The 12,640-nt window shown below is 45.5% G+C and overlaps 2 protein-coding genes across 2 annotated transcripts in view; one reads left to right on the top strand and one right to left on the bottom strand.

Moving 5' to 3' along the window:
* Positions 1-12,640, bottom strand: part of LOC105731528 (cytochrome c oxidase assembly factor 1 homolog) — a 205,129-nt gene that overhangs the window by 139,511 nt on the left and 52,978 nt on the right. Inside the window, exon 2 of the mRNA XM_064366734.1 lies at positions 8,138-8,514. The gene's annotated coding sequence lies outside the window, so the exon portion shown is untranslated. The remainder of the gene's footprint in view (positions 1-8,137; positions 8,515-12,640) is intronic.
* Positions 1-12,640, top strand: part of BLVRA (biliverdin reductase A) — a 31,554-nt gene that overhangs the window by 338 nt on the left and 18,576 nt on the right. Inside the window, exon 2 of the mRNA XM_012473312.3 lies at positions 10,981-11,102. Within this exon, the coding sequence (XP_012328735.1) occupies positions 10,981-11,102 (122 nt within the window). The remainder of the gene's footprint in view (positions 1-10,980; positions 11,103-12,640) is intronic.

Genomic DNA, 12,640 nt, shown 5'->3' with positions numbered 1-12,640 from the left:
GAAACAACACTCCAGAGCTCAGGTTGGCAGCTTGGGGTGTGGAGGGTGCTGGGTCCAGATCCCTGCGTTGTGTTATTCTGGAGACACCTTCTCTGCATTGTCTCCTTGGTGCTCTTCAGTTCCAGTTCTCTGATGCATGGAGGCGTCTAGCTTTTCATCCTTTGTTTTTTCTTTTTGTTTTACCCATTAGCCCCTTCCTGTGTTCACTCCCTCCCAAGTGCAGCCTAGACCTTGGGGTTCATCCCTTCAACCACTGCTGTGCTGATGTCCACTATGCTTTTCCCACTTGTCCTGTCCATCCACCACGGCAAACCCAGATGCTGTCCCCACAAGGGGTTCTTGGGCAAGTGAAACAGCCTTGTGCTGTTTGCAGCTGGCAGATGTCTCAACACCCTCATCTGGTGCTCAGCACCACCCACCAGGCTCCCTGTTGCTCTAGGCAGCTCCTTGCCAGTGCCCTGAACCCCCAGCTCCAGGCTTCATCCCTCTACCTAAGCTCTGTCTTCCCCAAAGCTCCGCCTCACTCTTAGCATCGAAATCCCTTTTCATTGTACAGAGGAAAATGTAAACATTCCATCCGACGTCATCTCCCTTAATTCCTGCCTCTCCATTTGTCCTGTTCCTCCTGTCACACAGTGCAAGGGATGTTTGTCAGTGAGAGAGTTCCAGGTTGTGAACATCAGAAAGCCTGACTTAATGTGGCTTTTTCCTGGAAGTCCAGGTGAAGGGCAGGCTTCAGGGCTGGTCGATCCTGCAGCTCTGTGACATCCTCAAGGATCCAGGAGCTTTTCATCTCTCTGCTCCCCATCCAGCTGTTGGTTACATGCTAAGGCAGGTACCCTTGTGGCAGCAGGATGGCTGCAGTGGCAGTTGGGGCCATACACATTTGCATTCCCTTTCATCAGCAGGAAGAAGTGGCTTCCTGCAACTCCTTCAGAGGGGTGGGAGCCTTTTTTTAAGCCCCATCAAATGCCTCCTTCGGTCGTATTGGCCAGCCTCAGGTTCTGGACCATAGTGTGTCTGAGGAGCAGGGATTCTGTGATTGGCTTCAACTACTCAAGCCCATCCTGGAGCAGCTTCCCTGCTGCCCCAGGCCTGGGTGTGGGAAGAAGAAAGGGGGAAGTATCCCCGTCTAGTATGAGACATCCCTGGTCCATCTTCATGCTGCTATAAAGAACTGCCCAAGACTGGGTAATTTATAAAGGAAAGAGGTTTAATTGACTCACAGTTCAGCATGGCTGGGGAGGCCTCAGGAAACTTAACAGTTATGGTGAAAGGCAAAGGGAAAGAAAGCAAGGCACCTTCTTCACAAGGTGGCAGGAAGGAGAAGTGCTGAGTGAAGGGGGAAGAACCCTGTATAAAACCATCAGATCTGGTGAGAACTCTATCATGAGAGCAGCATGGAGAAACCGCCCCCATGATTCAGTTACCACTTCCTGTCTCCTCTCTTGACACACAGGGATTATGGGAATTGCAATTCAAGATGAGATTTGGGTGGGGATACAAAGCCTATCCGTATCACCTGGTGACAGCATACCCTTCTGCTCTGAAACGGCACACTCCGGCCTGCGCAGACCTTCCGCTGCCTCCTTAGTTATCTCCTTTACCTCTTTCTCATCGATACTTCAAAATGCTTTCTTCAGAACAAAACAACACCACCTCGCATCTCGTCAAGCGACTACCTTTCTCATCCCCTGGGAGCAGACTTCTCAAAAGAGATACTTTCAGTTAATTTCTCCATTTTCTCTTCCTTGGGTCATTCTCAGCCTGTTGCAGTCTATTTTGGGGTTCCCCCCCCCACCATATTATACTTAAATGAGTCTTGTCAGGGTCAGTGATAATCTCTGTAAATTTTATAAAAATTTATTTTGTAATAATGTAAATACATGTTCATTGTGCAAAACTCAGGCTACAGAATAGAAAACAGCCAAAAGTAAGTCTCCCTATTATTATCTTAACCAGCCCTGCAGCGCTTGGGACTGACTTCTGGTAACCACTTTCTTGTGCCTCTGACCTCCTTATCTGAAGGCCCCTGTGGGTCACCCTGTGGCTTGCTCGAATTCTCAGGATCTTCTAAGTTCTAAAGAAACAATAGAAACTTTGCATTAATACTAAGCTTATACAACCTGGCCCAGGAAGAGTTCCATCAGTCATCAGTGATCACTTCTGACCTCTTCCTCTTAACCTGGTAAGAAGATTCCTAGCTTGGGTCTTCCTCTGCTGTTCCTTACATATCTTTATTTTTATTTATTTATTTATTTAGAGATAGGGCCTCACTCTGTTGCCCAGCTTGTAGTGCAGTGGCATGATCTTGGCTCACTGCAATCTCTGCCTCCCGGGTTCAAGCGATTCTGCCACCTCAGTCTCCCGAGTAGCTTGGATTAGAGGAGCGCCACCACGCCTGGATAATTTTTGTATTTTTAGTAGAGACAGGGTTTCAGTATATTGGTCAGACTGGTCTCGAACTCCTGATCTCAAGTGATCCTCCCACCTCAGCCTCCCAAAGTGCTGGAATTACAGGCAGGAGCCACCACGCCCAGCTTTTCTGTACACATCTGTTGCTTGGTGTCAGACTGCCTTCTCCCTTTTCTGTCCAGTCCACTGCAACCTGACTGTTCTCACTGCTCTACGTCTCAGGGAAGGTACCAGTGAGCCCCACATTACCAAATTTGGCAGAAACTTTTTCCTTAAGCATTTGACACTGTTGACCACACTTTTGAAATGCCCCCTTGACACCCTAGGGTTTCTACCTGTTCCTCGGGCCACTTCTCAGAGTCTCTCTTCGGCTCCTCTTCTCCCTACTCCTTGGGAGTCTGTGTTTCCCAGCGCCCTGCCTGCTGCCCTAGGAGCTCATCTGCTCCCACAGCTTTTCTTGTCACTTGTGTGTTTAGGGAAGTCCCAGATGGATCTGTTCACACAGGTACCTCCTCAGCTCCAGACATGTACATCCAGCAGCCTGTCACTCATCTCAGTCATAGCTGCCTCAGTCAGACCCCAAGCCCGTTACAACCCAGGCTGGACTCGCTGCTTTCACTTGCCCCAAATCTGCTCCTCCTGCTGGGCCATCAGTGGGCCCAGCACTCCAGCCCCCTCACTCTGTTCCCACACACCAGCAGCTGGTGACCAAGACTATATAAATCCTGTCATTGCTTTGACGTAGTCACCGAAATTCATGTGACACTACACTGTGCCAGACTCTAGACCTGGCTTGATGGTTCTAATGGTAAAAATGTAAGTGTGGTACTAATGCCACACTTCTCGCTAAGTGAAACCACCATATCTTTCCAGTCTGTCCCTTTCTTCCCCTACTTTCTGCCTCCTCATCACTTCCTCATTTACCTGATTCTTTTCTTCTCCTCCTTGACTTTCCTCACCCTCCTCTAGGTCATTCACTCTCCTTTTTGGAAGGCGGGGGAGACCTCAGGCAGAGCGATGGTCCGCACGCCCAGTTCCTGACACATTGCCTCTGTTGTGCTGTGCAAGGCCCTGCTCTCAGACTTATTTATTTTTATCCCCTTTCTCTCCATCCTCATTCTCACCCTGCCAAAGACAACTATGCTAATGAATTAAGTGTTTTCCTTTTTTATTTGTGTATGTTCATGAAAAATTTTGGTTTTGTGCAAATACCTTCTAAATTTATAGACAGTAGGCTGGGCACCATGGCTTACGCCTGTAATCCTAGCACTTCGGGAGGCCGAAGCAGGCAGATCACCTGAGGTCAGGAGTTTGAGACCAGCCTGGCCAACATGGTGAAACCCCATCTCTACTAAAAATACAAAAATTAATCGGGCATGGTGGCACATGCCTGTAATCAGGAGGCTGAGGCAGAATCACTTGAACCCAGGAGGCAGAGGTTGTAGTGAGCCAAGATCATGCCATTACACTCCAGCCTGGGCTTCAGAGTGAGACTCTGTCTCAGAAAAAAAAAAAAAAAAATTGTTTGTAGTAAAATTGATTTTTTTTTTTTTTTTTTTTTTGGTGTACAGGTTTACCCATTAAAAATACATATGTAACAATCACCCCAGGATATCAAGATGTAGAACCTCACCCCAAAATATTCCCTTCTGTTGCCCCTTTATACTAACAACCTCTCCTTGCTACTGACCCCTGGCAACATATATCATCTCCTGTGTGATATACCTTTTTTTTTTCTGAGACAGTCTCACTCTTGTCACCCAAGCTGGAGTGCAGTGGTATGATCTCAGCTCACTGCAACCTCTGCCTCCCTGCTCAAGCGATTCTCCTGCCTTGGCCTCTCGAGTAGCTGGGGTTACAGGTGTGAGACACCATGCCCAGCTAATTTTTGTTTTGTTTTAGTGGAGACAGAGTTTTGACATGTTGGCCAGGCTGGTCTTGAACTCCTGACCTTAAGTGACCCATCCGCCTCAGCTTCCCAAAGTGCTGCGATTATAGGCGTGAGCCACGGTGCCCAGCCTGACATCCTTTTAATGTACATAATTGTATTTTATATCATTTATATATCATTTTTCATTTTTCTGCATGTTCACGATAGATAGTTAATATGCTACACAGCAGCCCAGAACGTGCAACCATTTAGTCTTAACAAAAAGCCTAGGAGCAAGATGCTATTATTACCTGTTTTGTAGATGAGGAAAATGAGCGGTAAGTCAATTGCTCTAAGTCACAGGGGGTTAAGGGGCATAATGGGGACCTAAGCCCTGATGTTTTTGACCCATGAATGCCTTTGTCCTTGTCTGCATCTAGCTAATCCCATCCATCCAGTTCAAATGTCCTTTGTACTCCACGAACAGTTTTCTCAGAGTCCTCTCTCGGGAAGTCATCTCTCCCTTTATGAATTTCCACTGTGCTTTATGTATCTTTTATTTGTTACCTTCCCCTCCTGCTTTGACTGTAGCTGTCCAGGTGCCTCGCTCGTCTTAGCATCCCCATGGCATCTGGCTTGATGCCTCATGCATAGCTTATCTTCACTAAATGTCAGTTGACTAAATGATAGGATGAGTCAGAGACTGTTAAGTAATCTTCTAATGCAATCCAGAGCTTGGGTGGGTCAGTGAAAATGCAGAGGAAGGAAATCATATGACAGAAAATTTCAAGCAAAACTTGCTGTGGCCCAGAGGCTGGCCGGAGGGAGAAAGCGCATAAGGACTAAAGCCACAGTTGGCCTTTGATCTCAGGATGTTTACTGAATTCAGGAATGACTCCAAGCATTTAAAGCTGGGTGCTACCGGGATTCCTAGAGCTACTGGCTTTTGCCCAGAAGTTCAGAGGACAGCTGTCAGGAGGACTGGATGACTGGAATTTAGCACAGAGTGTGAAGATCCAGGGCAGGTGGGACAGCCAGGTTGAAATACCTTGGGAATGCGGCTTGGAAGAGAGTATGGCCCACAGCTCAGGATGCTAGAGTTTTGGCATAGAGGTGGTCATGGAAACCCGAAGAATAAGGGACCTCCACACTCTGGAGATATGTGGGAGAGAGAAGAATAGAGGGATGAGGATTGAGCTTTGGGAAATATGCACATCTCGGGCAAAATGAAGAAAATGAAATGTGAAAAGAAAACCTCAGCAGCATGAGGTGAGAGAAGAAAGGAAGGAGTGAATTTGAAGAAGGTCCAGGGAAGGGTCGCCTATGTCTGAAGCCCAGGAGCATGTGGCTGAGGAGAAGCCCTTGAATGTGGTGACGAGAAGGTATTGGATGACCCATGGTGAAGCAGGGAGGCATAGGAGTGAAAACCAATTGCTGCAGGGCCAGGAGGGGTAAGAGGAGTCAGGGGGGCTTGGGGTCATTGGACAGGGCAGGGGCCAGGGCAGCAGAGGATGCTGAACACTGTAGAGGGAGATGGGAGTGAGCCAAGGCGCTGTACCCTGCAGAGTTCTCACCTTGGAGCAGCCCTCTGGTATCTACCTCTGTTTTCAGTGGTTGTTTATATTTTAGATAATGAATACATTTGTGTGATTCTAAACTTCAAAGAAGAAAAAAAGAAAAAAGAATTTACTATGGGAAGCCCTCTTCCCTTCTATCCCTGTTTCCCAGCCACTGTTTTTCACGGTCCCAGCAAGAGCATGTTGCCAGATTCAGTGTTCCAGGTTTCTGGGCTGTCCTTTCAGAGAGATTCTAAACATAGACAGGATCTTTTTCCTTTGGCTGCTACCCCTCCTGCTACTACACAGACTCTAGCACACAGTGCACACTAGTCTATCTCTGTGTCTTTCCCCGGATAATCTGTCTTGGAGAACAGTCCCTTTCAATTCATAAAGGGCTTCCTTGTTCTTTTTTTTTTTTTAATAGCTGTGTAATACTCTATTTCACGAGTCCATCATAACTTTCATAGCCAGCCTGTTATTAATGACATACAGATTATTTCCATCTTTTGCTTGTTATAGGCAAGGCTGCAGTAAGCCTAAGTCACTTGACTTGTGTAGCTCTGTAGGACATATTCTTACAGTTGGATTTACCAGGGCAAAGTGCATTTGCATTTTAAATTCTAATAAATATTTCGAACTTGCTCTCCATAAATCAGGTTTTTCTTACCCTCCTACAACATACGAACATGCCTATTTTCCCAGGCCAACCAATGAGTTATCAAACTTTCAAACAGTGGATGAAAATGACTGGCTTGTTCTGCCTGACTGCATGGATTCTCCTTCCACCTTCCCAGCACCTGCCCTCATGCCTCACACTTTGAAGTTTTTATACAAAGATTTTACATTTTCTTCTACCCTCTTATCTCAAAAAAAAATTTTGTTTCTAAGTTGGCAGAGCACATTCTCTTAATCCTAACTTTCTATGAACTCCATTTTCGTGTCTGGAGTGCCGAACACCAGTTTCTCTGAGTCCAAGGGTGGAGGCACAAGCTCACTCTGTGACTGTGATTTGGACTTGAGTGAGTTTTTGAGTCACTTTGCTGTGCTTATGTGTCCTTTTCTGCTGTCTCAAAACTGCTCCTGTTCTTTGTTCCTTAAATACTACCTCTATAGGGCTGTTTGTAGAGGCATATTCCCAAAGGTTCAGGACAGCAGAGCACAGCAGACAACTGAAACTGTAATTATCGACATCCCGGTGTCTAGAAGTCCCTTGCTCCCTCCTCGACTGGTCGTTTCTCACTGGCTTCCCTCTATGCAGACTTCAGCCTCTTGTTAACTTGTGTGCACTTTTTCCTCTGCCTCCTACTGGTTCCTGCACACAAAGTTTTAGCTGCTACTACAACGTGGTCTAGCCATCTCTGATTGCAGTTTCCCCTCAGAATGCACCTTCAACATCCCTCACATAATGAAGAGACTCACATTAAAAGGCCTAACAAGTGATTTTTCTCAAAAATAAAGTTCTTCCCCAAAGAGGAGCTTAACTATTAAGATACCAGTGTTTTCACTCATATCTTATTTTTTATTTTATTTTTTTTTTGAGACGGAGTATCACTCTGTCGCCCAGGCTGGAGTGGCAGTGGTGCAATCTCGGCTCACTGCAGCCTCTGCCTCCTGGATTCAAGCGATTCTCCTGACTCAGGCTCCTAAGTAGCTGGGATTATAGGCACCTGCCCCCACCAAACCTGACTAATTTTTTGTATTTTTAGTAGAGACAGGGTTTCACCATACTGGTCAGGCTAGTCTGGAACTCCTGACCTCATGTGATCTGCCCACCTCAGCCTCCCAAAGTGCTGGGTTTACAGGCGTGAGCCACTGGCCTGGCCTCTCACCCATATCTTGTCCCTGTGTGTCAGTTTTGCAAGGCAATAATATCGAAACCAAACCCTAAAGCAGTTTATAATTTAGTCTGACATACTGTGCAGGCCAGGTTTTGTAGGCAAGTTTGTGTGTATCATTAACTAATTAAATTTTTAAAAGCAGTTTGGCTTATTTATAGATAATGGAGCTGTTTCTTAACCTTGTGGATTTTTTTTTAAGCTGGTTAGAAGCATATCCTGGTTATTATCTGGAATGTAGTAATTCGGTAGTTAACCGTAAGAATGCCATCAATGTTTAATAAAGGGATTGCTAGTCTTCTTTTCTTGATTGAAAGGGAAACAAATATTAATATTTGATCATGAATATGTGTTTTGGCTGTACAGATTTCTCCAGAGGCTGTCTTACTGCTTTTTGGTAATTAGAAATTACCAAATTAAAAAAATAAAACTTGAATTGTAACCCCAAAAGGACTTACCTGGTGAAATTGTCAGTTGTCAGTTGGGCACTGTGGCCACTCCTCCCTGTACTCTTCCCTGACTTCCAGAAGAGAATCCAGGAAGTAAGTCTCTCAAAGTCCCCTTTTATATGTGAAGTCTGCTTGTTAGAAGCACCCCCAGGAAACTTGCAAGGCTGAAGAAAGAGAGGCTTTTACTCAGAGAGGACAGTTGCAGTCAGATGTGTGAGCCAAGGCCAGTCTACGGTTTAGCAGCAGTGGGCAGTCAGGCTCCGTGAATCACTCTCCCAAGCTGCAGGCTGAGAGAGGCTGAGATTCTTTCCAGACATCCTGGCTTCTGGGCAAGCTCTGGAGAATCTCTCCCTTCAATATTGAACAGTGCAACAACAGTACAAGGTCTAGGAGAAAAGAAATGGAAGTGTACTGTTGTCAGGTTCTTTATAGTATATATGGAGTAGCGCATAATATTACTTTAAAGTAGACTGTGGTAAATGAAATGTATAATATAAAAGCCTTAACTTCTGAAAAAGAGTTGCAGCTAACAGCCAACAAATGGGATAAAATGGAATCATAATAAATATTCTAATTAATCCAAAATAAGGCAGGAAAAGGGAAAAAAACAGATTGAACAAATAGCAAGATTGCTATAGAATTTGGATGGAAACCTAACCATATCAATAATCACAATGTAAATTGTCTAAACATTTTAACTAAAAGGCAGAGATTGTTAGATTAAGTAAAAAAAAGCAAGACCTAATTGTATGCTGCCTATAAGAAACTAACTATAGATACGAAAACACATATAGATTAAATGTAAAAGGTTGGGAAAAAATGTATCATGCTAATACTGATCAACAGAAATTGGAAATGGATTGTTAATATCAGACAAAATAAATTATAGAGCAAAAAATATTACCAGGAATAAAAATGATCATTTTAGAATATAAAGGGGTCAATTAATAAAAAGACATAACCATCCTAAACACGTATGTATCTAGTAACATCCTAAACATGTATGTATCTAATAACAGAATTTCAAAATATGTGGGTCAAAACTGATAGAACTGAAAGGAGAAATACACAGTTGTATACAATTCTATTCAGATTTCATTATCCTCAATAATTGCTAGAACAAGGAGACAGAAAATTAGGAAAGATATGGAAGACCTGAACAACACACTCAACCAACTTGATCTAACAGACTTGTAGAACACTCCACCCAACAATTACAGAATACACAATCTTTTCAAGTGTGCACAGAACATTAACCAAGATAGACCACATCCTGGATCATAAAAACTCTCAAATCTGAAAGGATTCAAATCATTTAAAGAATGTTCTCTGACCACAGTGGGATTAAATGATAAATCAATAATAGAAAAATATTTGGCAAATCCCCAAACATTTGGAAGAAATTCTGGAGGAAGACAAGACCAATGGGCACAGGAAGAGGGGCAGGGTCAGTGGGAAGTGGTGACAACTGGGTACAAAGGTGAAGGAAAGGGGCAAATCTGATGTGACATTCATGTTTCTGTGCTCAGAGAAATCCAAGAAGTGAGTTTGAGGGATGCATGGAGTTTGTTTTGTTTTTGTTTTTTGAGACAAAGTCTCGCACTGTCACCCAGCCTGGAGTGCAGTGGTGCGCGATCTCAGCTCACTGCAACCTCTGCCTCCTGGGTTCAAGCAATTCTCCTGGCTTAGCCTCCCTAGTAGCTGGGATTACAGGCACCCACCATCACACCCAGCTAACTTTGTATATTTTTAGTAGATGGGGTTTCACCATGTTGGCCAGGCTGGTCTCGAACTCCTGACCTCATGATTCACCCACCTTGGCCTCCCAAAGTGCTGGGATTACAGGCATGAACCACACTGCGCACCCAGCCATTTTTTTTTTTTTTTTTTTTGAGATCAAGTCTTACTCTGTCACCCAGGCTAGAGTGCAGTGGCACAATCTTGGCTCACTCCAACCTCCACCTCCCAGGTTCAAGCGATTCTCCTGCCTCAGCCTCCCGAGTAGCTGGGATTACAGGTGCCTGCCACCGTGCCCAACTAATTTTTGTATTTTTAGTAGAAACGGGGTTTCTCCATGTTGGCCAGGCTGGTCTCAAACTCCTGATCTCAGGTGATCCGCCTGCCTCAGCCTCCCAGAGTGCTGGGATTACAGGAGTGAGCCCCTATGCCAGGCGCATGGAGGTAATTTTTGTCAGTTTTGATTATACTGAGTTGCTGTATAACTTAAAAGTCAGTTTTATTTTTCATTGTAATACTGTTCACATATAGCCTCCAGCAGTGCCCTTAAATAATATTTAAGATACCACAGATCTTAAATGTGTAACTCAGAAGGTTGTAGTGAAGAGTAAAAGCTTATGGGTCCCAAGCTGAGTAAGGTGACTAATCATGGTTTGCCCATTTGCCTCCTCTGCCAGCATCTCATGAAGCAGCTGTGGCCGCTGAATGATTCCCAGCAGTATCAGATTCATGTGTCTGCTGGAAGAGGGACTCAGGGAAGGCAGAGGTGCCAGGCCATGGGCTGGGTCTGGCTTAATGAGGAAAGCCTCTCATTATTGGAGATGGGGCAGTAGAAGTGGAGAGCCAAATGGGGGGAACATTTTCTGTGGGTGCTCAGAAGGTTTTCAATTCAAAGACATGATGAAGCACCTTCAAGAACAGGTTTTGGTGGGACTGACTTTTCTCCAGGCCCCCGTTTTGGGGAATGTCTCATCCCATCCTGATGCCATGGCTTCCTGTGTTGTGGGCTGGCTTTCATTCTTGCTCATCAGGACACTGCCAGCTCCTTTGTTTTGCTGTTCTCCACTCGATGTCTGCAGTATTTTCAAACCCCACCTTGGTTCCTTGTGTTTCAGCCCGAGAGGAAGTTTGGAGTGGTGGTGGTTGGTGTTGGCAGAGCCGGCTCCGTGCGGATGAGGGATTTGCGGAATCCACACCCTTCCTCAGCGTTCCTGAACCTGATTGGTTTTGTGTCCAGGTGGCTTGCACTGGCTTTGTGCTTCATAATTTGTGGAAAGCCCAGTGAGGCAGATTAGCCGCAGGACATGGAGATTTTCCAGACCCAGGGCAGGGAGAGCCATCTCCAGGCTGAGAACTGTGCTTAGGGTCAGCCCCACAAGATTTCAGGTTGGGATGGGTCTGAGAACTGAAGCCTGCTGGGCCTACAGCTGGGATGCACAGTAGGTCAGCCTGGGGAGACTGCAAAGACAGAGGCAGGAGGGTGAGCTCAAGGCTGACAGTTAGAGAATGGGCACAGCAAACACATGGGGCTTTGGCCTGAAAGGCTTTCAGTGTGCACCAGGTAATCCTGACATAGTCATCATGACAGCCATCCTAGGTGGTCCTGGGCTCTACATATGATATTTCCTTTTGGGTAGCATTATCAACCCCCAGTTTGCAGATAAGGAGGCTGAGCCACAGAAAGGTTAAGTAATCTGCCTGAGGTCACACAGCTGGAAAGTCTAAGAACTGAAGCTGAGCAGAAGTCTGATTCCAAAGCCCATTTTTAAACACCATGTGTTCTTTTCCCATTGGTAATTTTGAGCCTCTTTTTTTTAGAGACAGGGTCTCACTCTGTCACCCAAGCTGTAATGCAATGGTGCAATCACAGCTCACTGCAGCCTCGACCTTCTGGGCTCAAGTGATCCTCCAGCCTCAGCCTCCTGAGTAGCTGGGACTATAGGCACAAACCACCATGCCTGGCTAATTTTTTAAAAAATTTTTTGTAGATGTGACAGGGTACCCTTATGTTGCCTAGAATGGTCTCAAACTCCTGGGGTCCAGTGATCCTACTGCCTCAGCCTCCCAAAGGGCTGAGATTACAGGTGTGAGCCACCAAACCCAGCCTCCCCGTTTTCTTTAAGGATTCATTTATCTCCAGTCAAAATCAAACTTACCACCTTGTTTCTTCTTCCCTGCCCCATGCTCAACTCTTCCACTCACTCCTATACACACAGACACACACACCACTCACTAGATTAATCCTGTATAACATCATTTGTCAATATTAATTGTGAACTAGAGGCACCAGAATAATCCTGTGTAACATTTATCCATAAGAACTGTGGATGAGGTGCATGCACTGGACTGGGCCTGGAGACATGGCAAGGAGTAAGTTAGGCAACTCTTTTCCTAGTGCTTTAGAGACATCAGATGAATATTTACACAAAGCATAAGTGACAATTGCAGTGGTCCATGCAGAAGTTTTTTCCATGTTTTCATTCATGGGACCATCTTCTACCCACCTGTTTCAAAACATGGCCCCACTTTTAAGGATTTAAAGTGGGCTTTGGGGCACCAGGGAGACCCAGAAGTGCTAGAATCTGCCCTTGAGCAGCCTTCTCCTCCCCATAAGATTCCAAGGGAGCTGCACACAAATGGGAGAGCATAGTTAAGATCAGGCAGCTTCATAACCCCCACTGCACCCCTACGTGGAGCTGGGAACAAGCACAGCACTTGGGCTCAAGGCTGAAGTAGGACCTCTCCTTTTTCATTAACCCCGAGTCCTCTGCCAGT

This window comes from Aotus nancymaae, unplaced genomic scaffold (assembly GCF_030222135.1).
Source record: "Aotus nancymaae isolate 86718 unplaced genomic scaffold, 86718_ANA_hifiasm-v0.15.2.pri h1tg000065l, whole genome shotgun sequence".
Taxonomy (NCBI): Eukaryota; Metazoa; Chordata; class Mammalia; order Primates; family Aotidae; genus Aotus; species Aotus nancymaae.
The sequence above is the reverse complement of the archived record's forward strand: the minus strand, read 5'-3'. Positions and strand labels throughout refer to the sequence as shown.